General features: G+C 39.4%; 1 protein-coding gene across 6 annotated transcripts in view; it reads right to left on the bottom strand.

Moving 5' to 3' along the window:
* PLEKHG1 (pleckstrin homology and RhoGEF domain containing G1) overlaps positions 1–27,100 on the bottom strand; it is a 132,029-nt gene that overhangs the window by 3,245 nt on the left and 101,684 nt on the right. For all 6 annotated transcript variants that reach the window (XM_030499593.1, XM_030499596.1, XM_030499598.1 and 3 more), the window contains 14 exons: positions 23,285–23,354; positions 16,111–16,157; positions 15,497–15,647; positions 14,338–14,469; positions 11,780–11,962; positions 11,596–11,691; positions 11,392–11,478; positions 8,974–9,007; positions 7,860–7,955; positions 6,596–6,634; positions 6,091–6,113; positions 5,023–5,241; positions 3,358–3,474; positions 906–2,580 (listed from right to left, as the gene is read on the bottom strand). In XM_030499593.1, the coding sequence (XP_030355453.1) occupies positions 906–2,580; positions 3,358–3,474; positions 5,023–5,241; positions 6,091–6,113; positions 6,596–6,634; positions 7,860–7,955; positions 8,974–9,007; positions 11,392–11,478; positions 11,596–11,691; positions 11,780–11,962; positions 14,338–14,469; positions 15,497–15,647; positions 16,111–16,157; positions 23,285–23,354 (2,969 nt within the window). The remainder of the gene's footprint in view (positions 1–905; positions 2,581–3,357; positions 3,475–5,022; positions 5,242–6,090; positions 6,114–6,595; positions 6,635–7,859; positions 7,956–8,973; positions 9,008–11,391; positions 11,479–11,595; positions 11,692–11,779; positions 11,963–14,337; positions 14,470–15,496; positions 15,648–16,110; positions 16,158–23,284; positions 23,355–27,100) is intronic.

Consider the following 27,100-nt stretch of genomic DNA (forward strand, 5'->3'; position numbering starts at 1 on the left):
TCAAAAATCTCAAAATTTTTTGTATTGCTCTATAGAAAAGTTTACAGCTGTGTCAATATCTTCAGCCTCAACAAAGTAACATGAAAAAATGGAGGCTGGAAGAGCCATGCATTGCACTGCATTTCAGTACACTGTATTGAGAAAAAGAAGCAGAAAATATCTTGCAACAGCGAACAGTCATGCAGGACGCAATGTACCACACAGTTCCAGTAATATGCTGCTTGTTTCATGTTAAAATGGAAAAGAACATTCTGAAAATGGCCTGGTAAATAAGATATTTAAGGACTTTTATAAATATCACAAGAAGGCAAGAATGACACTCTAGTGCACAGAGTCTGCTGGCTCCATGGTTCCAATTTGTTTCAATTGACCATGGACAAAAAGAGTTCCAAAGCTGTTGCATATCCATGACTGCACATTCATTAGATAGAGCAAGACCACCAACTCTTTCTTATCTGACCTAATTCCTTATGCTTGCAGGAGTGAAGCAGCTGGTACCTGAGCAAATTATATGACTTGTTAGGGCAGGTGAGCCTACTTGAAAATACACCTTTTTAGTCAAACTCTGAAGATCACTTCCTATTAAAGGAAGTAACTGCTTTTCTGTAAAGAGGGCAATAGTGTTTCAGGAATTATTTCTATTTCCAGCCTCGGCTGAGTTGATCTTTCCTGACACTACCCTACTATTTCTTCCGAATTTCAACAAGTAACAAGAAGAATTGAGATATAAAAGACTATTCATGTTAAAAGCAGTCACAGAAAACTCATTCAGTGGTAACACAGAAGATACAATACTGACACTCAACTAATAAGGTGGTGAAAATTCATAATCTTCCAGATCAGTACACAAATTTCACTGAAAGTTACTAAGGAAATATATCCATATAGAGATATTTTTAACATACCAATAGCAGGACCCCCTTGTTTCTTCTCTTCCAGAATAGCAGCAAGATCTTTGTGTTTCAGTTTCTGCTGTCTGCTAGCTGGCTGTTCCTGCTCTGGACTTTTAACTTTCAAAAGCTGATTAGCCTTCTTAATTTTTTGACTGTACTGCCTTGCCATCATAAAAACTCTGTTCTTTGTTTTATCCACAATAGCCAAGTCATTTTCCATACCCTCTGCATGCGCATTGGACAGCACACTATTGGCAGATTCGTATGGGCTATCTACAAAAGGCATCTCACTAGAGAAGGAAGATCTGTTCAGACTCATGAAAGAGTTCTCCTTGAATGGCGTAGTGTCTTCAAGCCTGAGATTAGCCTCACTTACGGTGGCAGCTCTGGCCTTCACAGTTTTAGGGAAAATAGGAGTTTCTGGCAGAGAGAGAGTAGACAGTGAGTATTCTACATCTTTACTCAGTTCAGGTGTACTACCAGCATGCAGCCTTTCCTGCATATCATCTTTACAAACAGGAAAGGCTGCGAGGAGACGATCTCTTGTCTTTTCCTCATTCTTCTTGATGTAGCTCTCCAGGTCATTCCAAATCTCGTCTACTTCCTCTGAAAGTTTATCTGCTGCAGACTTATGGGACAGTGAATCCGAGTTGGAGGAGCTATCTACTAAGCTCAAATAGTCATTGTCAATGGGAACGCGATGGTAAGGACTTTCATCTTCGCTGAACTGGAGGCTCTCTTCAGAAACAAACTGCCGTAGACTGTCACAATATGTGAAGTCTTTCTCCAGGCCCAGTAAACTCCTCCTTTTAGAGCATTTTAATGAGTCACATTTAAAATTTGATAGTGGTGTTTCTGGAAGCACTATGGTGTCATAGATGTTGTCTTCAACAATCCTGAGCTCATCCAAACTTGAAGTAGGTGCTTCTCTACTGAGTAGTATCTCATCCCTACTAGCACAAAGGGAGGCCCTGTTTTGATTTGCTGTCCTCTTTTTGGAGGGTGAATCCATGCTGCTTTTGTTTTCTGCCTCGTAGAGAGAGTCTCTAGCAGATCTCTGGGGTCCACGGTCTGTCTCCTCCCTTCTTGTCAGACCCATCAGCTTTAAGTCTTCATAGCTTATATTATCATAAACATGTTCGATATCATCAATGGTCAGCTCCTCTGAAGATTCGGGATATGCATTCATACCACTCACCTCTGCTCTCTTCACTTCCCTTCGAGAACTGCGCTCCCCTATTTTATACCTTGCACTGGCTGGACACGTGTTACTTTCACCAGCACTACTGGCCCGCCTAACAATTTTGGGACGAGTAGGGCTGGAATTCTCATTTTGGTGCACTACTCCCAAGTGCCAGCTGCATGGGCGCCCAGAAGAACCCCTTCTTTCTCCACCGACAGCTGAACTAGTGCTGGATGCAGACATTGATGGTACAAACATCTGATAATCGTCTTCGTCGTCTTCATTCTCATAAGGTGGGCGCCGGCTGGGAAAGAGTGCCTGCCTGATCTGGTGGTCAGTCCAGATGTTTCTGACAGAGGTACTTCCCCCCAGGATATTCATGATCAGCGAGTTGCTCTGGGGTGTGCTAAACTGTCTAGACAACTGTGGCTGTCTAGCTGCGCAGGAAAATGGAAGATCAGTGTTCAAGTGGGTTGATTCTTCATCTGAAGGGTCCTTGGAGCTCTGTGGAGATTTGAAATACGCAGGTAACATTAGCGTTATTTCCTGCAATAGGGTATCATGATTCCCTCCATTTACAGAATTGCCATAGCACCAGTGTGTCCTGTAGCAGAGAGTCAGGTGGAGATGGGCAGGGTGAGGAGGCTACTCACTAGAGATCCAAGATGGCAATGCCAGAATACTTTGCCTCCTAACCCTTACCATGGCTCAGAGTTCACTCTTGGCCTTTAATAACATTTTACTTCAAATACAAGACACTGACTTATGTTAGTGCATGAGTAATTAAAGGCAAATTTATTTGGCAGGAGTTAAACTTTTCATGCTAACTTTGCAGTTTCATAGTTGGGTTAAGCTAATCTGATGCTGGGCTTGTGCCAGAAAGTTTTATTCTCCTCTCTTTCCCCTTGCCTATAACCCTAGCAGAAAGATATGTTATGCTGTCTAGCACATACCACTGAAAATTTCATTTTCTTTTTGGAGTAAGCTTTTGTCCAGTTCCACTAACAGATCTTACATACAGGAAGGCCACATGACTGCTAATGATAGTCACATGACTGATAATGATAGGAAAAGATAATTTCTTTGGCTGAAGTTAACACTGGTTGGTTTGGTTAGTCTGCCCCCAAAAGAATAGTCTTTCATCATGCAGTGAATATTTCAATGCTATTCATATTAACATGACATAAACAGAAGAGTACTTATCTGTCTACGTAGGAAAAACACAGATTTCTTTGACGTATCTAGGATGCATAGCAAAATAGAAGTTAAAAAAAAATATACCTGTGTTTCACACTTGTTGAGATTAACACTTCTTCGTTTTTCAACATTTTCAGCAGCTTGACTATTAAGTCTTTTTCTTCCCCCTTTTGATTTCTGCAGCGAGTTTTGCTGCACTCCCTGTGATTTAAAAGAAAAGAGCAAGGGATTGGCAATAAAATCTACAGTTCTTTGTACAGTCTTCTTCAGAAGAATCGCTAGCAGCTAGAACAGGCCAGGTATCCACACTGGGTGGACAAAATGTTCATGAGTAGTCAGAGCACTGCCACAAGAATGATTCAGAGCCTAGAAAACTTTCTTTACAATAACCAGTTGAATTATATCAATCCATACAAATTTTCAAAAGTAGTTGAAAGCATAATCTGTGTATAAAAATATAGATATAGAAGAATACACAGAAATTGGGCAAGGGGAAGGGCTTGATCTTGCACCCAAATTTAAAACAGAAGATGGTCACACGCAAATTCAATTTTCAAAGGTTTGGGTTTGGTTCTAAAAAGGGGAGGGGGTAGTCTTCTAGTCTTGATAGTCTTGCAGTCTTGAAAACTAGAAAGAGGTCCAAACTAAAAAATATGCTGTCATCTAATTTCCCAGAAATGCCCCCCAACAAAATGACAAACAAAAGGCCAGAATGTTACATGATAGGCAGTGTCCAAATTAATTCAGAGTGAAGGGCACCTATGGTGGGAACGGGGAGAATCTGAGAAGGTACTGTTGCCACACCTAGGATTAAACACTAAGCTACTATTATACACTTTTATAGTGGTGTTATTTTGCACTTACTCATTCTTTTGTACTTATTCATGTCAGGAAGAGGGAGAATTAACAAGACGCTGCACTACACTGATATGAGATACTATTTTATCGAAGATTTACAATAAAAATAGTGTAATTTCAAAGAGGAGATCACAGTAAGCATCAAGGAGAATTTCAGTAATAGGTTTTGGATAATTCACAAAATAAATGGACCACACAAGGCTATGACCTCAGCATCTACTAAAGAAAAAAAAAAATTTTAAAATCTAGATTCTTTAACACAAGCACATTTCAAAGCTGGTGTTTTAGCCTTTCAAAGGCACTACAATCATGTGGAAACATCATGCAGCATGGGAAAAACTACCACCTGTGCAGTAATAACAGGTAAAGATTATAATTTTCAGAAATCCTACTCGCAACTCATATTAAAGTTCACATGTTCCTAGCTACTGCCAGCCGCTCACAGGTCAAGAAATATCATATCACCCTTGGCAGTGCCTGAATCTTAACTTAATATTCAAGTCCTTGGTTTGGAGGGCTGAAAGTACTGTTTCTGCATGTGGCCTGAAAAAGTTTCTTTCACGGCATCAGCTGGGCAAGCAAGGAAAGGTTATCTGTGTGCAACACGTAAAATCAATAGCTTTCTATCAGAACTAGGCTTGAGGATTGCAAAGGACTATGTAAAATCTCTTTCAAGCGGTGGGGATCTCTCCCTCTGTAAAGGGGCCAATTTTCCTATTCTCTGTTAAAATGCAAGAGAGTGTTGAAATCTAAATAAAAATATTTCTAAGAAGAGAAAGTTGTAAACACTTGTAACATGTTCCTGCCTCTTTGCAGTTTTACAGATCATTTTAATCCCTCGTCCACCCTCCTCAGTAAAAAAGGATTTTATTTTTTCCCTTTTCTTCCTACCTGTTCAGCTTCTTCTTCATCATCAGCATCAATCTGCTCTGTAGCAGAAGTCTGAAGATTTTCGTCCTGATCACTGCTGTAGCCTGGCTCAATGGACTCTTGAAATTGACTCTCCAGCCCACTGGGCTCCAATGAAACCTTTTTCCTAGAATTCAGCAGGCCTTCATTTGATCCTAGTTTGGTGGCTTGAGATAAGAGGGCTCCTTCGATACTGATACGCTTAAAAAAAAACCACAAAACTTTGATTAAAAGTTTCTAGAGATTATACATTTTAGTAAGACACTGTTTTACATCAGAATTATAGGCAGCATTTAAGCTACTGCATGGAAATAAGCTTGATAAAGAAGTAAGTGAAATAATCAGTATTTTTTCATAGAATATTTAGAACTGAGAAAATATATGTAAAAACCTCCACCCCAATCATGGGCTTCAGTGTTATGGCATCCCAGTGAAGTCATACCTACTGTACCCTATTTGTAAATGTTCCACACACCCCCACTTTAAATGCTATCCCAACTGAAAATCTAGAACCTAAAATTCAACATGAGATTTCCAAACTGCACTGGGAACTTCACTGCAAATTCTAACAGAAAATGTGAAAATTAGAAATGCTTATTTCCATCTGCATAAGCTGTATCTGCTCTTTTTGGCCATAAATTGTGATATATATATATGATATATATCAGAATAAGCTCAAACTTTCCAGTCTTATTTAATAAATGCAAAGACAATATACTCCAAAGGATAAACACTATCTTTATACATTTATATAAGCATTTCCATTATTACAGTGGTAGTTTTAAATACCCTATAGCCTTCATAATTGATTGTTCTGTATTACAAAGTACAACAATATATGGATCAGTCATATTTTCTTCGTTACCTATTCCTGAAATAGCTGTATTTCTGTTGCTTTCATTCCAGTAATCTTACTGGAGATGTTAAGTAACATTTATGGTTTTGTTTCCATTCTCAAAATCAACACACCAAGATGCAGACTCTACAGCAAGTACTGTGCTCTAAGTCACCTGAAAGTGCTAAAACAAGAAACGTAAGAAACAAGCTTACCTTCTGCATATCTGGACTTACATCTGAAAACAGAAATATATGCTTCATCATAAGTAAATAATCAAACCGATGTCAGTCTATACCCCATTTTAATGTCACAATAATATCCCAATTATGAATTCCCAAAAGGGTGTTAAATGCAGCAGCAGCTAAGCAAACAGACTATAGGGATTGTGATAAAACAGAGATGGCATGAGTTTTATCACCGTTCTTTTTAAAACCCTGGTTTTGCAACACAGATATGATATAAGCAACTACTCACAATGGCCAAGGCTCTGTGTGTTCAGTTGCCAGTTGCTAGGATGTTTACAGGACCAGAACCCAAGTGGGGACCAGCAGACATTAGATTTAAACACTAACATTTTGCTTTCTTTGCATGCTTCCTCCTCCACTCCCCTCCTCTTCAATATATTTAGGGAAAATTATAAGAGAAAAGGATCCATCCTTAATTGTTCTACAAAGTACAGAAGCACTGGGTCAATAAACAGTGGACAAAGTAGCTTACCATTTGACTTCAAAACTTTATGGACTCTAGACGAGGGTTCTGAAAAAGACAACAACATGTTTAAGCACTCCACTATCCTGAAGACAACTATGAGCATCCTGGCCAACTCTTTATAACACTGAAACCAAAATTTAAACTTCTGAGCCCATGCAGGGAAGCCAAATCTTCATTTCTTAATTACCCAATTTCCTCACAAAAAAAGTATTTGTGAAGTGACAAGCCTACAGTTGTTACCAAAAAACATACATGTTTCTTAATAGCAGCTGCTGTCCATGCAAGCAGCCACATGTCAATTTCTATCCCATGTTAAGATTCCTGCTTTCAAAAAACTTGGTCATCTCTGTTATTGCTCTAAGTTGCTGGAGGTTTCCTATTAGAAATACGTATGAGGTACCAACAGCTTATCAGGACTTTGAAATGTAAGTAGCTGAACATTACATAGAAGGCCATTAGATCAGCATTTTGTATTATTCCTTTCACAGGCAAAGCAGCACCAATGCAATCCTTCACCTCAGAAACAAAGGAAGATGTCTGGAAAGTAATTAAAACTTGATAGTTTTTTCAGACACAAATGCTGCTCTATGATAAATCACTACATCAATACTCTCATGAACCTTAAGTCATTCCCAATACACAATGTTACATACTCCAAATTGGAAAGGCTGAAGAGGAACATAGTGACTGCAATATGAAGTCACCCAACTAAACAGACATTGGAAATGACTTCAAGAGGAAACTAACAGTAATTATGGGTGTATGTTTGAGCTAGGAGGAAAAAAAACCCCAAAGTCAGCATAGCTACATTTCAAACCTCTATTATCCATAAGGCAGACATTACGCTAAGTAAAGATAGTAATTATGTTCTGAAATAACAAGCCTATCATAATCAAGACGGTACCACTTCTGAGACTTAATTATTTTGGGGCAGGGGAGGGGAAATGTCAGATTTAAATAATGTGACTGGCTTTCCTGCATATGCATTCTTTTATTCTTTAGAAAGTACCAACTTTACGCATTCAGCATTAGGAATATATATCCATGAAATTAAATGCAAACAGTGGATTAAAAAAAAATAAATAAATAAATCACACAAACAACAGATGGTTAGTAAGATGTTCCACCCATATCCGAGAGATATTGTGCCATGTTAAATCTTCATGGAGTGCAGGTTACAGGCCAATTCCACATGCCCAGCCTCACCCCACTGTAAACAACCCTGCTTGTTTTCTCTTTTGTCATCTTGGTGGTAAAGGAGTTTATTCACCTGATTTCCTTCTCACTCTTTGAGGAGCAGTGCCTTCTTTAGGCTGGTACAACGATTTTGTTTCTCCCTCGGGGCTATAGTGAAAGCCTGGGTGATCTGTGGAACAAGCATAGGCACAAGGAATAAATAAAAGAGTGACAAGTGTGTCACTTCACATGCCTCAGCAGCTCTCTTCAGAGGCAGTGCCATTGTCCCTTTATGTCTTATGCAGTGGCAACTTCATCAGGGCCTGAAGCAACACAAGCAGATATGCTGCTGCTGGGGGGTAGCTGTTAACTGCCCAGCCCTAGCAACGCTTTGCCCATTTAGTTGGGCCTTGCTCCAGATGGCTAACCCAGCAACATTTATCCACCATAATAGGAAGTGTTTGCCAGTTTCTCAGTCAGAGCCTTCCTGGCCAATTGTCTACAACAACAACTACATGCATAAATAACAAGCCTGCTTTACTCCAAGACTTCCTCAGCAGGACTATCGTAGGACTACTGTTCTCATTTCCTACACTGCTACGGATCACTGGCAACGTGAAGAGCTAATGCAACTTGCACCAGCAAAGGCAGCAAGCAGAAGATGCAACAGCAGGGACCGTGCAGGTGGGACTGAACTCAGAGTGCAGACAGCAGCATCACATGTGCTTTCTGATGGTGGCTCCTGGGACACACAGGTAAACTCTTCAGACATAAGCACAAGCCTCACTTTTCTCCAGTTGTAGGTTTGCCAGCATGAAGAAGTCATAACATTGCTACATAATAATAAGCTGCTTTTGCTTACTGCTAGCTCTTCAATAGGTACTAGCCAGAAGGATTTTATGCTACAACACAGGAAAGATCATACATTTAGTCAGTATGGAATGAGGAAAAGAGAGTGTCCAGTGTTTACAGGTGGTCTTATGTGCCTCTTTCTTGCTCTTTATGAGACATAACTTGTTGGTTGCAGACCAGTGCCTAAAGAGCTGTACAGGATCTGCACCCAATTTTGGGTTTTCCAGCAATGTCAGAATTCAGGGAAGATAAATAACCTGGTCTTCTCTCTCAGATGAAACCTACAGTTAAAGCCACACATTCGAAGATGTTTTTATTCATTTTTTTTAAACAAAAGTGAAAAAGAACCAACTTACGTATGGCATCCATTTCTAGAATTGCCTGCTTGGCCTGAAAAAACAACAAATGAAAAAGTTGAACTGTAAGCACAAAGGGAAATCATGCTGCGTATTACGGATAGTAGTTAGTTTACATATAAACAACAGCAAGCTTAATTTTTGAACTAACAAATATGGTTAGCAGCATTATCTTCTGTCTTACTCTGTGCATTGGACACAATACATACATGAAGAAGAATTTTGCTGGCAGGAGCTTGTCTTTAAGGTTTCACACAAACCCTTGTTGTTCATAGACCTGGCAGCTCTGCCTTGAGTGCCCATTTCCCTTCTGGCAGCACAAGGGGAGCAACATGCACCTACAGCACCTACCCACCCACTGGTGCAAAGAATTGCTGGAGGGTGTAGTGATGGCACAACTGACCACAAAACCTGCTTTGGCTTCAAAGACAACGGTGGTGCTGTGCTAAGAGCATGCTGCACACACTGGGTCTCCTCCATGGAGACTCAAACCTCCAGAGATGTCCTTGGAACTCCCGGAATTTAAAGCTGTCAATACATGTCTCCATATTCTGCTGGTATTGCCACAAAACTGGCCCTAGTATCAGGAAATCACCAGCGTTTTTTTGTTTTGTTTTGTTTTTTTTTTTTTCTGTGATTCACAGAACATTTTCTCCCTAAAAATCCAGACGTTTAATTTCTTTATTATTTTTCAACTTTGAAGTTGTTGGTGCAGAAAACGTTACTAAGCTTGCTTCCTGTAAGAGTATCCTTGCCGAGCAGCTATTAAATAAGCTAAATCATCATTTGGTTTAAGTAAGATTGAACCAGCATAAAAAGCATCTCATGATTGCTTAAAATTTGTCACTTTTTTTTTTTTTTTTAATAGGAATCTGGATGTTGCATCAAGCACGTGAGCTAATAAGAAAATAAACTAAAATACAATATCCTAAGTGACCTGCTTGCCCTTTTATAGGTGCAGTTCGGTAGTTATCCACCAGGCGTCAGACGTGGACCACTACTAAATCGTTCAAAAAATGAGCAGAGAGAAATCTCATAACTAGCTACCAGCGGTTTGTCAAAGGGAGAAAAAAAAAAATAAATGCAGAAAACCTAAGGTTTATTTGGTTAGACTTTTTCCTTCTCAAGTGAGATTATTTCTCTGAGCAGAAAATGGCACCATATTTTTGGTTACACTTTTTTTCCCCACAGATTTTAAGAAAAATCATGCAATGATAAAGTATCTTGATACAAAAGCTGAGATCATGCTGTAGCATGGTTTTTTACAGCCTAATAAACTACAACGAGTATTTACATTATAAGTATAGATACCAGCATAAATATTATACCTTTGATAAACTCTGTCAACAAAAAGAGAAGAATTGATAATAGCAACTTCTAGGGCTTTTTTGTCCCATAATTCTCTTTTTGTTGAACTGTTGAAAGCGAGAGTTAGTGCAGCACCACGTACATAAGTCACAGGCAACATTTTTCAGCCATTACAGCATAAAAGTCATTGGAAAAAAAAAAGTCAGGGAAACTGTGGTGCAGTATGTTGCACTGGGAAACATCACCTGGAGCTCTAAGACACGATTTCATAAATAAAGAGACCAGGTTTCCCTACTCCAAGACATTACAGCTATAAATATGACATCAGTGCCTCATTTTCTCTAGCATAAAGCTTGCAAACTGTCTCACCAAAAAGGGCCTAGATGTCCCAGCTAAGGATGCAGGGTTCGTTTCAGGCGTGTGTATGTATTTGTAAAGTGAAGTGTGTGCTGCAAATGGCTTCACTTCTATAATATCTAACCAAGACAGATTAAAATTAGCTTGGTAACATCTACACATGCTGCAATTAAAGCGCGCTGGAGCTGTACAGACAGGGAGTGTCAAGCTAAGGTATGCTCTTACATACAAGCTTTCTGACATTGCATCCCTGTATCAGGAAGTGCTTTACTGTGAGAGTGATGAGACACTGGCACAGGGTGCCCAGAGAAGCTGTGGCTGTCCCATCTCTGGCAGTGTTCAAGGTCAAGTTGGACGGGGCTTGGAGCAACCTGGGTTAGTGGAAGGTGTCTCTGCCCATGGCAGGGGGGTTGGAACTAGATGAGATTTAAGGTCCCTTCCAACCCAAACCATTCTGTAATTCTGTGATTCCATGTTACTGATGTCGTAGCAGGCAAATCCTAATGTGGACAGCGATGCTGCTAAGCCAGCTAAATTCTTCTACTCCTGTACCAAGCCCTGTAAATGCTTATAGTGGGACTTTCCCATTAATTTTGAGGGACTCAAAGACATAAGGAAACAATGTATTAATTAATCTCTTGGAGTCTAAACTTTCTGTAAATTGCTATGCATCTTGCAGCTAAGATTATTTTAAGTTACTACACACATACAAGGAGGTACATTCTGGGTTGGTTTTTTTTAAGTAATTTTTACCTTGGCAGGAATTTTAGCAGGATGATTTTCCAGAATTAACCTCTTCAAGTGAAGAATCCAAAGGCGCTTTTCTTGCTGCGACTTTGCCTGATAAAAACATTGTAGCACCATGAGAAAATGCATCATCACTGTGTTATGCAGGGTCAGGAAGAGCATACAGTCATCACTCAGGCTATCCAATGGGCAGGGAGGTTTCTGTCATACCTGGACAGTATGTTGCATCTTGGGATTTTTGTAGTGGAAGACACTAAAGCTAAGTGGTTCCTTTGGTATGACTTCAACAAGCATCAGGTTCCCACACTGCAACAAAGAGAGGCAATGATGTGAATCACAGAGGAGTTTTGGGGAGACCTGGTGACAGCGCATTACCCCCTGATCTCCAACATACCAGTATGTGAGCTTTGTATACAAACATTTCATCTCTCTTTTTTGTAATTAGCAGCAGCTTGTCAAAGAGGAACAATGTGCGCTCATTCTTGGCTCGCTGAATGCGAAATGTTCCTTCTAACACCAGCTCCCCGTAACTCGTGAGGTCTGGCCCTTTCCAGTTAGTAAGCAAACTCTGTATCTCCTGAAACAGATCAAAAAGAACAACCAACACTTATTTCAGAGATCTTACTGAAATGAAGACTCAAAGAATCTGCTGAGGCCATTCCCACTCTGCTAGATAACATTCAGCATCCAACAGTGGAAAGCCATCATACACCAGCACTGAGGTTTCTAGGTTATGTGCAACATTGCAGCCAGGTGCTTGGAGGCCTATTGCTAAGCCTAGACTAAAACATACCCTCCTGGGCACTGATTGCTGCCTTTGTGTGGACCCAGCAAAGAGCCCTGAACTCCCTGGAGCAACCTGTAATAAAAGAGTACAGCCTCATCTCCCTGGACTTGGAGTTGGAAAATGGCCTGTAATTCAATCATCAGTCTCTCTTGTGCTTGCTTCCATCTCCCCTCTATGTCCCTAAAACCAATCCCTCTTAATGTTTCCTTCTCACCCTGGATATTCTCCTGCAGTTGTGATCCCCCACTGAACGAATTCTGATGCTGTGTCTGTGTCCTGTAGCCCCATCACAGAAGACACTTCTGTGAGGTGTTCAGGTTGAAGAGATGTTTCTCAGAAGACTAAAGGACCAGAAGTGATTTGGTCAACTGACCATTTGAAGATAAAGATTTATTTGTATTTTTAATGATTTTATACATACCATAGCTATTTCTCAGCTTATTTATTACTTAAGGAAAAAAAAAGTAAGGCTGGAGAAATATCTAAGAACATCTTTGCAAGCCTGTCTCACTTAGCTTTGGCTATTCTTGTTTCCTTGAGTTGCTTGTTTTTTCTGTCTATGGCAATGACATAGGACTTAAGCACGGGACAGCAAATTCTAAAAGTAGACTTAACCTTAATTAGGTAAATCTTTAAAAACATCCTTTGCATTTCAAACCTGGCAGCATTAGCAAAGCAGGGACAGATTTCCTCATCCTACGGTGGTCTATCTAGGACATTACACTTTAATACAGCATTCAGCTAGAAAACGTGTTAGTACATTTGAAGCACAAATGCAGCCTACAGGATTCATAGGAAGAAAATCCCAAAGCAGCACACTTTGGACCGTACACAAGATTGTTATTAAAAAAAAATAAATTAAACATAACAAATGAAAAAAGTTGTGTTTTATCAGATCTCTTGAGGAACACGTAAATAAGTCAGGGTACAGCACAGGGATCAACTCCACCACTGTTGAGGGTGACTTTGTGCAGGAATTGCTGTTAGAGTACTTGCAGCATTACAGACCAAAAGGCAGTGTGATAGCCTACAGAAGACCTATCCTTATGGCTGCAGAAACAGATTTTGCTTTTTTAAATGGTAAATAGAAACATAAATGTTCTCCACAACCCTATACATTTGCCAGCTGAGCTCCAAAAAAAAAATTAAAGAAAAAAAAAAAGCTTTTCTTCCCCAAAAGCATTCAACCCTCTTTATTGCCAAATATTACTGGTTATCATTACTCATATTTATAGTAGACTGTTGCTAGAAGTCATTAGCAAGCATTTCCAGCAATGTGTGGCAAAGGTTACACTGCTGCAGGCAAGATGTTACAAAACATAGCCCTCTTCTCCCTACACGTAAACAAAAACAACAACAAAAAAAAACAAAAGAAAAAAAAAAGGAGGGCAAATAATTGAATTTATGTTAAAAAAGGAAAAAAAAGACAAAGAATAACATGATGTAGATTTCTGGAATGGTATAAACCTATTACTCCCTTTTAAATAAAACCCCCCAGTTTTCTTAAAGCAATATAAACACTGCTGATGAAAACTTTATGTAAAATTGCGATTCACTGGGAAGCTTGAAACAGAATGAAAGGCCTGTAAAAAGTCTGCAAAGGAGCTTGTTCTCAATGCCAAAAGTAACTCAGGGTGTAGCTGTTGTTTTCTCCTCAAAAATTCGTCATTTGAAGCAAAGTTAACCTTTTTCTAACTATCATGTTTCTAGGTTTATATTTTTCACAAAGCAACTGATAATGAGTCTTCAAAAGCTCAAGAGGAAAGTACTTAAACAAGAAGCACAAGAAATGCCTCAAAACAAAATTAATCAGCACAAAGGGGAGAAATCGGAAACCACAGGATTTCTGAACAAAGCCATGCCCTAGGGTTGTACAGCAGTGCTGTACAATTGAGGGAAAGGAAGAAAGAAAAGTTATCTTAAGTTCCACATTAGTGCAAAATAAATGCTTTACAGGATGCTGCTTGCAGGGTAGTGAGGTCTGAGATCTTCCTGCAGAAGTTATGACCATGGTTTCTAAGATCAAACAGCCACAGGCATGCTCAGTGGGAGTCTAAATTATGACTGTCAAAGATTAAAAGACAAGATACACTAAAAAATGTTAATGGCATATGTATTGAAAAAAACATCTCACAAACACCCATAAAATCTCTTTGGAAACTCACTTGGAGCCTGATGGCATGTTCGTGCTTCCTCTTCATGTCATTTATATGCCATGCCACTCTTTGCATTGTATCTATGGCATCCAGCACCACATCATAGCCCTCAGTGTCCTTGTCAAGGTGGTTTTCTATTTCCTAAGACAGGGATAAAAAAAAAGACCTCTTATTTCTAAATGAATTTTTCCAGTCAGACACAGCACTGTGTTTTTATCTGTACTATTTTGTCTTCACATTGTGATCGCTCAAATGCAACATTCCTGCCTTTGTCGCTAGTGCACATTGTTATCAATTTGATTAACACAAGATGACTAACAAAGCCAAGCCTTTATGGTCAGTTTAGCAGCAACTATACTTGCAGCAGCTGATGTGAGCAGAGGGGCACAGAAAGAGAGCACAGCACCCTGATGGGAGACCTTTTCAGACAGCGTTTAATGGCTTTCTTAGAACACAGAACATATCTACACACTTACAAAACCCTGATGGAATTACATTAGGCATTACTTTACAGTTGGAGAGCAGAAAAGCACCAGACATTTTAAATAAGATCAGTGCCTTTACACTTTACTAGAACACGACTCTCTAATAGGAAACATATGTGGAAAATGTTAACAATAAAGCAGGCATTTCCGAAACTTGCTTAACTCAATTCACTGAAGATGGAAAGAGTTCCCACTTCCTCAGTTATTCCTCTCCACAAAACTTATCAGTCGGGGTGTTTATATGTATTTAGTCCTCTTTCCATCACCCCCAGCATTGCGACATGTGGAAAAATGCTGGTTTTCATTGCAACAATAAATTTTGGTACAAAAGTGTTTAGTCATGACATGAATCTTCCACTTCAGAATTACAGAACATTTTTTTAAAAAAACCAAACAAAAAAACCCAAAAAAAGCCCCAAAACAAAACAAACCCGAAACCATAATTATCTGGATGCACAGACTGATTTAGTGTGTCTGAAACAATTGCCATTAATTCCCCACTCCAAATACATGCATACGCTGTGAAGTGACAGATAGTCTCTATATGAAGAAATCAAACACCCCCAAAAGAAAGAGCATTTAAGGAAGCCCAGAACCTTTCTAATCATCAAGCCTTGTACCAGAAGCAGGGAACTTCAATGTGCAGCAGCCCTAAACTAAATACATTTATAATGGGTGCTTACGTGCAAAAGCAGGTGGTACTTGAGGATGCGCTGGACAGGTTTCAAGAGATAGGAGCCCAGCGGCAGAGAATGCTGCAGTGCTTCTTGCCGCTCTCTGAAGAACTTGGCCAGTGCCTTGTTCCTCATGCACTCTGTCAACACAGCCACTGACCTGGAAACATGAATGCATAGCTTTAAGACACACTGTCTCCATAAGTCTGTAGGTAAAGTCAAGAATTGATTTTTTCCTTCCCTTGTAAAAGGGGCTGGCAGGTTTCTAATCCAATCACTGCTCTTTGGGGGTTTTTTTTGGTGTCTTGTGCATTCAGTCAGGTTTTCCCTTGAGGCACAACCACTCACACTTACTGGGAATTATATATTTGGACCACTGCAGAATAAGACCATGGTTTTCTAAAGAAGGATAATAGCAGTGAATGACAACAGTCAAAACAACAGATGAGCCTATTTTTTCAATTTATTTTTTTTAATGAAAAAGGTAAACTCCTTGACTATTCCTCCAATTTGTGAGGGGGGAAGTTAATTTTTTATATTGTTTATTTTTCTTTATAGACTGTAACTTGCATTACATAAACTGGCCAAGAGACAAATGAAGAAAGGGAATCCAGAATTCCTACCTTGGGTAGTTGGTGCAGTACTGTGTATATATGTGAAAATCTTCACTCTGCATGGGGAGGAAAGGTTTACATATATTCAGGTTTTGTCAAAATAGCAGCTAACACAAGTGCAAGATAAAGATGATGTCAAGACAACGCCTTCTCCAGTTCCTGATCCAGTTCCTGATCAGAAACAGTTCCTGTTTCTCTTCTTTCACTATGATAGCCCTAACACTATCAGGGACTTATTAATTGAATTTCAACTGGGAGGGGAGGGCAAGATTTTTCCTTTAATTGAAGAAAACAACAAGGAAACCTATACAGAGATAAAACAACTCGCTTTACAACTAATCCTCCAAGGTCCTTTATGACAACCTGTGCATCTTAAAAAAAACCCCACAAAACAGAACGTCACCACTACCACACCTCCTCCTTCAAACAGCTGACTCACACATACCTATATTTTTGTGGCACACATGTGCTTACTGGGAGAAGTAAATTTTGTAGGTTCGTTTGCTGTGCAATTTTCAAACAACTATAAATACTTTCACATTTGAGCACAGTTTACACTTGAAAATTAGAAGCCATGAAAGTGATATTTTAATACATTTTTATAAAGTAAATTATGACTCCACAAGAGCAGATAGTTATTACCCAAACATGTCATAACTAGATTTAGGTGGGTTTCCACACTGGCCTGTTACAGTGGAACTGCCCACACTTAATGCTGACAAGCTTCTTGGAGAAAAGCTTGTGTTTCATTCCTTTCCTCTTTCACCTAAGTTGGGTTGGTTGGTTTTTTTTTCGTGTAACTGTGCAAGAACAGGTTTCCAGAATGATTTCATGTGCTTTAAGTTCACATCTGCCTATCAGCTTCTACCCCAAATAATACGTAATTTCTGCAGCTTGCTGGAGTCCTAAAGACTACTGCAGAATGACCAAGTGCTCCCAGAATCAACTACTTTTCCTTTCCTAGGCCAATAAAAAGCAATCCTCCTGTAGTAAACCAGACCCCAGTTTTCACTTGAAGCATCTTCAGAAGAGACTCTATAGCATTCTGCAGCACAATAGCTTTGCTCCACAAGGGGTAGTCACTGGTGAACGGCAAGACCAAGTACCTGCCTTCACAGAAGGCAACAGTGCTCTGGGGAGGAGAGGCCTGATGGATGCTGTGGCTTTTGTTTCTCCTTGTTTGGTTTGCACTTTTTTGGCCATTCATTAGAAAGAGCCGGCTCAGGCAGTACCCTTCCCCATTTTCAACAGCACTGCTCCTTTCCCCCTCTCTCAAAGGGGTAAAGCAGGGTGTACCATCCATTTCTCCACTAGGCAGCAATTCATAAGGATGCCATATAAAGATGCTACTCCACATGAGTACAAGTCATTGCAATTCATTTCGGTATTTCTTACAGGATTTCGATATTAACTGTCTTGAAAAAATTAAATAACTCTAGCAAACTTCTAATAAGTATTTTTCTAGGGGACTGCAATCCTCATTTACTCACTAGTGGGCTGTAAGCTTATTAAAGTGGTCTTCTCTTAGAAACCAACAAACCAAGTAAATGTGGTCTTGATACAAGTACAGTTAAATGGTTTAGCTTGGTTTTTCATGCTTGGACTAATTTTGTTGCAGCTCGTTTTCACAGCATGTACCTACACCCCACGTCCACACCCAGAGGCAGTGAGCTGGTGTGATAGCCTGTTCATGTCCATGCCTGGGACCCCGGCCACAGCTCCAAACCCTCTCAGCTCAAAACGAAGAGCATTGCAGACATTACACTGTGCAATTTTCTGTGGCAATTACCTCCAAGCTAGCTAGCACTTGTAGGAAGTCAGGGTGCTTAAGAGAGAGCATTAGGATGAAATTCAATATGATGAAAAAAGGTGATTTATTTTATATATGCACATATTAATACAAGATATTCATTTAGGGGCTTTGGTATAAATTCTAATACATTCCCATGTCTGTAATCACACAATAATGTGATTTTTAAAACTACGTCATAAGCAAAATGCAGAACTTTTTCTGCCATTTTATATATATATTTTTATATATATATTCTGCTCATAAATATAGTGACATCATTGTTGGCTTTTCAAATGAAAAGGAAAAAAAAATATCTGTTAGGAAATTTTAACAAATGAAAACACTATCTGTAAAACAAACAAGGCCAAACACTTCAGGGTTTCAGAGTGGACTGAGTACACATTCCCCACAAAATCAAAAGCAAGTCTGAAATCCACAGGAGACTTTTCACACTCTCCCTCTTTGTTTCGGTTGTTGGTTTTTTGTTTTGTTTTTTACAGCAGGTCAAAACTACTGTGAATAAGATTTTTGGTTTTAAAAGGATTTTGGTCTAGCTATTAAATGGAACAAAATTGTTTAAAATAAGAAAAGGTAGATTTTCATGCCCTCAACACCTCAAAAAGCTTTAAGAATTGTTTCACAATCATTGCTGCTTTCTGAACAGACATGACACCAAATTTCATACCACACTTACATGTGTACTCACTTCATTGCACCACAGCTCATTTCATCACATGAAACCATCAGAAAGCATTCGCTTTTACTGAGGTATGTGAGCATAATGCCAGTAGAAAGTCAATTACATGTGTTTCGCCTCCAGAATGAGATTGTTGATATGCATTCAAATTTACAAAGCTGGTGTGAATCAACATCATACACCTTGCCTAAGCATCAGCGGGAACGCATTTGGAGCATGGCCAAGAGAACCACTTTCAAGAGAGGCTCTTCCTCAGCCTGAGGAAGCCACACTACTCAGAACAGCTGTGCTCCCACTGCCTGCCTGATTACCCCTGCATCGTCAAAGAAGGGCCTTTTAGTCCATGCCCAGCTGGTCTTCTCTAGTTCACAGCAGACTCCACAGAGAAAACACTGTGTTACTGGGAACATACCAGGGCACAAGCTGTGCAGGCTAAAGACGATGCTGTCAACTATGTTCAGAAGCAACAGGAAAAACAGGACTCGGATGGATTTAATGTGTTCCTATCAATACTTTCACACTGTAAGCAAACCCTCAATTATGCTCATCAGTATTTCTCTGGACATTCTTAAACTTTCTCAGCTTGAAAGTTTTGTTCACCTCAAATATCTTCAAACCAGAAAAAAGGACAAAAAAAAAAAAAGAAAAAAAAGATCTCTGCGGGGAGACTGGAATCACTCCAGAGATCACTTTTAATCCTGGGTCTCAAACCTGTTATTTGGTAGAGGCTGCACAACCTAAGACCCAAGTTGAGAGTTCATCTGTGCTGACTACAAGTCACCCTCGAGAACAAAGCCAAGTGCAAGCAGATCCAAGCTGTACTTAACTTGTCCCCCGCTGCTGCATCAATTCACTGCGCGTCTCCTCCACATGAAGCAAAATGCCAAGCACGTGGCTATGTCCCTGATCTTCTCTCAATGCTCTGTGCTTTTTTATAGCCATAAAAGGCACTTTAAAAGAAAATGGAGACTGAGAAAATGAGCTGAGTCAGAGCGTAAACTGAAGCCAATTGCCTGGATCTCCTCTTCATTAATGAGATGCTAGATTAGAGTACTTCTCCCTTTCCCCTTGGTTAAGCTGTTGGTGTATCTTCCAGAAAACATATGTTCTGAATTTCTGGGGTGCTGAGTGAGAAGAGCAATGTGCCAGAATTAAGCTCTCCTTTACAACAACTCACTTAAATGTAAACGTGTAGAGTACTCAAGTCATTCTTCTAATTAACATTGGCATCATTACCATGAAAATGAAAGACTGAGTTGGCAAGAAAAATTACAAGCAATCTTTTATGTGAATAATTAAGCTATAGCTAAGCTTGCGCTGGAACCTTTTTATCAGCCTCTGATTACAGTTACCAGCAAACTGTCTCCGAGACATTTAATGTACTAGAGTTAATACAATTCTTCTAGACAAGGAGGCAGGACCAGAGCTGGTAGAAATTCAACTAGTACATCATTACCCTCAGTGGCAGGTTATTTCCATGCAGCAGCCATCCCACACTGTTTAAACAAATACCCATCCACACTATCTGCATTTTGGGGCAGAAAGGTAAAGGCATCAGTTCATGACTGGACAGCAGGTTTTAAAAAGCATGCCTTTCTGCACTTCTGCCTCTTTGTCTGTGAGGTATTAATCATAGAATCATAGAATGGTTACGGTTGGAAAGGACCCTAAGATCATCTGGAAGCGGAGGGATTTAATACAACATTGTAAGTTGTTATTAAATATTTATATTATATTAATATTTACATTTAGTCATAGCTTTGCCTGGTTATTTTATTGGTGAGTCCTATGTTACTGGCTAATTTATAAATCTTGCTGAAGTCTGTTAATGAATAAAAGCTGCCATTTTCAGAGCTATTTACTTTGGGAACTCTGCACAACAAATGTTAAGATTCAAATCCGCAATTATGAGATTTTGTTCATAGTGTGCTAATGTGATTTGACAATCCTTACTCTATTTCCTTTAAAAGTAAAAGTTTCAAGGCTGTTTACTGCTCAAGCGTGGAAGTTATACGCAGGAAGCACAGCAATGTATGATTGTGTGAGGGAAGTATAATACGCCATACAATTTTTATCGAGCAAAACCAAACAACAAAGTTCAAAGAAACAGTCTATCAAATACAGTCTAAAACTAGGCCTCAAAAAATTAAGCTCTCTAGATGTTTATATGAATATAAAACATGTTAGTTCCAACAAGCTGCAGAGTTACTTTAACCATAACTGTTTTGTTATACATGCAAACCAATTTTGTGTCATTTCAGATGAATCCTGAAGAAAGAAATGGCTGAAAGAAAGAAAGTTACTGAGCTTCATGAAATGCAAAAAGTAAACACAGTACCTACAGTGAAAACTTGATTGTACCTTTGAATTCCCAACAACTGCGGCATTCACAGCTGAACCAGTAGGGTGAAAAATGACACTAGATCCATAGCTTGTGTAACCTAAGCACAGTTCCACTGGAAGCATTAAAGAAGCTCCAGCAGAGCTACATCCATTAGCTAAAGCTGTGAGCTATGACTTCAGTGTGATATTATCCCTGTGTTTAACTCACAGTGAAGATCCAGCACACTTGAAACAATCAAACAATAAATGGCCAAAATCCCGTAAGATTTGAAGGACTGCATACTGCCAAAAAAGGCAGTTTTATTTCCACTACTCAGTGCCGGGAAGATACAATCAACCAAGAATGGACAACTGGAGCCTGTTAAGACAGTCGGCTGTTGCTGTAATGACATCTTCATGGCTAAAACCAGAACTGTGGGGTATTTTGGTATTGTTTGATTTTGCTTTTAAGTATTTGCACTTGTCTGGATGAAGCTAAAAAATGCTTTTTAGGACTGCAATCTCTAGCAATTTCTGAGCCATCAGGCAGTTGCCTGCCAATAACACAAATGCTAAAAGCATTTGACAAGGGAACAAAAAGCATGAGCAATGATATGCAGATGGATTTTGGAACTAATGGCCAGAAAGTCTACCAGAAAACTCCTTTCAGCTGGCCAATTCGAGTAAGAGCACAACTTTTTCCTGGACTCATTACTATCACTTGCACGACCTCTGTTTCATGTCCCAGCCAGAAATAGTCCCAGCGGCCCGAACTATAAGCAAGCAATACAGCAAAAAGATCTACCAGCTCCAAACTGTGGTATCTGTAAATATCCTGAAGGCCTCACAACTGACCTTTTCTGCACAGGCACTCTGCTGACTTATACTCAGCTTCTTGTCTACCAGGACCCCAGATCCTTTTTGCTAAGCTGTTTCCTAGTGGGCTGGACCCAGTGTGCACATGGGGTTATTTCCATTCCAGAAGCAGGACTTTGCACTTGTGCTTGTCCCATTCACTCTCCTTCAATTCAATAAAGGCTATTTGGAGCAATAACAACATACCATAAACCACATTGCAATGAGGAAGAAATACATCCTGCTTTTGTAGTAGTGGCACCAACACTAAGATCTTTCAGTGCTTACAAAGGATAAATTACTAGATAAATAACAGCTTTCTCAAACTCAACTTAAGCAAGTGATCTGAAAACAGCAGTGTTAAACTGGTGTCATTACTCCCTTTGTGTCACAACAGTGCCAAACAAATGACTGGACCACCATGAGAGGGTGGTCCAGTTAATTCTAAATCCTTGTGTTAGACCTATTACACTGAATGTTTGGTGCTGGCAATACCGAGTTCAGGACAAAGTATAAAACATGAAAGGATTTGGCTTTTTGGTTTTGTTGGGGTTTGCGTTTGTTTTGGGTTTTTATTTTTTTGTTTTTAAAGGGAAACACATCTATAGAGGGATTATCCAAATTTAAAAAACTAAATGTCCCCTCTTCCACTCCTCTGCCTCCAGAATTACCATGGCAATGGCATTTTCTTAACACATTTGGACTCTACTGATTCAAGGCAAATGTAGGTTCTCTGGTGATGTCTGCAGTGAACTAGAGTAGAGTAATCTGTAGCTCAAATTACTTAATCTCTTGTTGTCCTACCCCTTATGGCCATTCCCCTTCTCCATGACTGGCGCTCTGAGTTTCCTACAATGAAGGACACCTACTTTGCTTTCCTGGTATTTCTCCTGCACCTAGCAACTTCTCCTTCTCCCTGTTTTCTGGCTTCAGAACTGCCCAACAGAACAAAGATGTTCAGATCAATGTTTGGAAAATTCAATGTATTTCGGAGAGCATGAGATTTGAATAGGTCTTTAAAAAAGAAAAGGTATGGCTGCTGGAAAAAGTAGATCTCAGAAATCAATATGGCTATACGTGTTAAAGGTTATTGCCTTTTCTAAAAATGTAGAGACGTTGTATTTTTTAGCTGTTTTTAAACTGGCAATGTATAACTGGAGTACCACTTGATCACCTATATTAAAAAAAAAAGAGGGGGGAAAAAAAGAATCTCTGTAATACTCCACAAAAACATAAAAATCTAAAAATGAACTCTAGATCAACAGCTCCACCATTTCAGATACACTTACTGAAGAAAATAATGCCTTTTTCTAGATTTTTAAAAAATTAAAATCAGGGGTATCTTCCTGTCACCCACTAAGAGAAATTCCTTCCCTTTCCATAGATTTGCTAACTTTTCTTCGTTGAAGCCACACAAGCTCTCAGAATTAGGTCTCAAAAGCTAATAAATTAATCTTATTCCCCCATATCACTCTGCAAATGGTGTTGTGCTGAAGATTCCTGTAGTAGCCACTTACCTTGGAAACGAAACAGTCTGCTATAGCCACAGGATCATTTTCACAGTTTTCCAAATCTTGAAGAAGTTCACTAAAAGAAAGAACAGGAAAAGGAAAGACAGTTATGGCACACCTTGGAATAGACACATATGTATATTCAGGGCCAAACAGTGCTTTGTCATTCATGGCAGCGATGCCCAAAGCACTTAACAACACAGAGAGTCCTGAAAAGGGAATGAGCACCTCTTTCAGGCCCCTTTTCCTTCTAGATGTAGCCACTGGCGTTTTTTGTTTGAAGGCAGAATCGCACTCTAAGGAAATGGTATTCCCACATACTCAAAAATTCAAGTCATCACAATAACCTTGGATTGCTGATCTCTGAAGAAAAGCTAAGCCCCTTCCTTCAGATTGACAGATCTTCTACACTTCTCACAGTGATACTGTCAGTCAGTCGTGTAAGCTTGTATAACAACTAACACAATTTTAAACCAACAAAACTTCAGATACTGAAGCACACGACCTGCCCTATAAAGATTTTGCATGTTCCAGGAGCTTTACTTGATTGAAGGAAATGAGGAGCTGGTCTGAAAAACACAGATGAGAACCAGAGATGTATTACACATACAAGAAGAATGGCAATAAGCTCACTCGGAAAATTCATATACATTTAGTGGGTCTCTTCACTGAAGAAAAATGGTTAGCCTGGCAAAAGATTTCTGGAAGGGAATACATAAATTCTACATGCATAAAAATAAAACCTTACTGAGAGGATTGTATGATTTTGACATGCCAAGCAGGAAATGAATTCATTGTAACAGGAGCAAAGCAATAAGGGAGCATGTTCACTGTTGTATGAAACTCCGTTCTCAAAAGCCAATTCAGTGAAAGAAAGTTCAAGCAGAAGAAAACCTCAGAGGTTTCTCCTTGATCCAAGTAGTCTTTAGTCTTACTGAAAGATGTACTCGGGAAAACGAGAGAAGAAACTGAGTATTCTGCCAAACTGTTTTCTGATAGAACTCCCTCCCACCCCCATCAGATGATTTTCCACTTAGGGCTACTTTTTTCCCTGTTCACAGCTGGTTCCCTGAATGAGTTTTGCATAAGAGTTGCTAAACCTGTATCTAGGGAACTACCCTTTTCCCCTCTAAGCAGACACAATTTCCCTCTCTAAGTAAGAAAAGGAGTAAACCAGAAAAGTTTCCTGACTTGTTCTTTGCTTCTCTAATTACTGGAGGAAGGAAGTGAAGAAATCAGCAATCAGTCACAAGGAACAAAGACAGACAAAGACTTTAGGTTCAGTGGTCACTAAGCCACTCTGCACAGCAACAATTTAACCTCCACACCTCAGTTTCTCCCTTCATCAAAATAATAATAAATATATGACCTCTGCTTGATACCCCACACTCATGAAACTCCGTTATGTCAGCAAAAAGAAGCTGTAGCAATGGTGACCATAATGGTTATTTATAATGACTGTGTTCCACACATAAATTTTGGAAATAGCATCAGACACACTGAACAGGCTCAGAGGATTCCTGCTGTCTGGGAGGCAGACGTTCTTCTGATGGCTTAAGGGTAGGTAGCACCTTGATGGCCATTTTATTCCTATTGGTCTCCTACAATATGACATTATTTCTCCTACAGGACACAGTAATGCAACACTTAAAAACTTTATATATTCATGCAATAAGTCAAGGCTTATACAGTAAACGTGCTAGAGGTTTGTGCCTTCAGCTCAAGCCCATAGTGCAAAGGCTGTGCTTTAGAAGATTTTGTTATCTATACCGCACTCTCTTCTGTCTCACCTGGCTGGTAAGAATGGGATTGATAAGAGCAGCCAACCACTGTAAAAATGTATCATGCCCAGGAATCCTGTAAAATTTAATTAAATCCCTATACTACCAAGCTGACGTGAAAAAGCAGGGCTATGATTATAGGCTACATCTAACTACCTGGCAGAAGAAACAACAGAGAAAAGCATTAGTTCTCTTCACCTGAATATCCAGAGGTTTTATGCTGTTCACAAGTAGTACCACAGCTCTCGGCCTCTGTGACTTGCTTGTGCCAACCATCCAGGCAGGAAGGGAGCATGAGGGAGCATTGTTAGAGGAACTCCATCTCTTGCCACTGAATCGCTAACAAGACTCAGACTGAAGCACGCCACAAGTTCCAGTACCATGTAAGACCACGTACTGAGCTATACAGCTTGGGTTATTGTGGGCTGGAAAAATCTGAATCTGTATGATCATCCTCAATAGCTAATGCTCACTCATTTGGAATGAGAGGCATAAGCATAAAGAGACTATTTTTCATGCAGTGCATTAGTTATCTTTTCAAGTCAAATCAATAAAAGTCTCATTACAATGTCCTTTAGGAGGCTTTGATTCTTTTGGAGTATGAATTATTTTCAAGACAATACACTTCCCACCGTGGCTGAAGACTTTCAGTAGAACAAAGAGCAGGTTAGTTAGTATCAAGCTATTGACTATAGGACGTCAAGAGGAAAGAGATAAACACATTTATAGGTCTGCAAATAATGACCATATTTGCACACACAATTCAGACAAGACACTTTTAAAAATCTTTATTCGTTTTATATCACCACCACACCATTTTAAAACAAGACACAAGTATTTTTCTCCTCTATCTTGATCTGAATTGAAGCAAGTGAGAGATGGTAATGAGAGATGGGACATGAGACAGGCAATTTTGGTGGAATGGAAGGAATGTAAAGATGCAGGAAGAAAACAGCATGGTTTGTCCTGAACCCGTGACAAAAAAAAACAAAACCCTGTTGATGACCAAGCACTGTGCAGTATAGCCATAAATGCTAAAGCAGCAGCATCTCTGAAAAACTTCATTCTCTCAATGCCTGATAGAACACCGCATTCAAACAAAAAATGGACATAGCAAGCCCAATCTGGTCTTCATGGTAGAATACTTTCACCATACAAAGTTCTGGAAAATTAATCTGAAAAGATTAATTTCAGTAAAAAGAAAAAAAAAAAATCAAGAGAAATTTAGTCTTGATATAACCTCATTGTTATGGCCCTGCACTGCACTTGTGTGTTTCAGTAGTCACTGGTGGACAAGGACCATGCAGGATGACCTGTGTCAGCAGCACACATTACAGCTTGGCTTCTCCTAAGAACATCTAATTGCTGGCAGAAGTATTAAACTTGAGCACGTTTCTGTGCAGCATTCCCATTCCAGAATCAAGTCATGGTATCAGGTAGAGATTTTATCCTGACACTGTAGGGAATCTCAACATGAAAGACCAGCAAAGAAAGGCAGCAAATGCAGACTTCAATAACACTTTCCCATTCTGAATAAATAATAGTGGGGGAGCTTTTTCCAAGGGGCAGCACAGGACCAGTGGACCAGTATATACTCTGTTGTTCCATTTTAAGAAATAGCTTTCCAAAAAGAAATTCTAGTCACAAGACTAGCAGTTACCATCCTGAGCATCATTTCTGCCATTCAACACAACACGTAAAAATCCTAAGTAGTTTAGCTGAAAGAAATTCCCACTAGCTGAAATGAAATTTCTCATATCTATACAAAGTCCAAAAAAAACCAAGACTAAAACCTTTGATCATTGATTAATGGTCAAATTCAAAGCTGAAAAAACCAAGTTAATTCTGAAACTACAAAATCATGGTCACAAAAAGCATGTGAAACTAACACAGACCTGCCAAATGGACCCTTTTCAAAGGTAAAAATAAATAAAAAGCCTCTAAAGTATGTTTAGGACCCAGAAGCTACTATGCCAAGTTTTACAGAGGAGGAAGCTTAATCCTTGAATTTATACTGGGATCTACAATGAGTGTTCAGTCT

This window comes from Strigops habroptila, chromosome 10 (assembly GCF_004027225.2).
Source record: "Strigops habroptila isolate Jane chromosome 10, bStrHab1.2.pri, whole genome shotgun sequence".
NCBI classification, from domain to species: Eukaryota; Metazoa; Chordata; class Aves; order Psittaciformes; family Psittacidae; genus Strigops; species Strigops habroptila.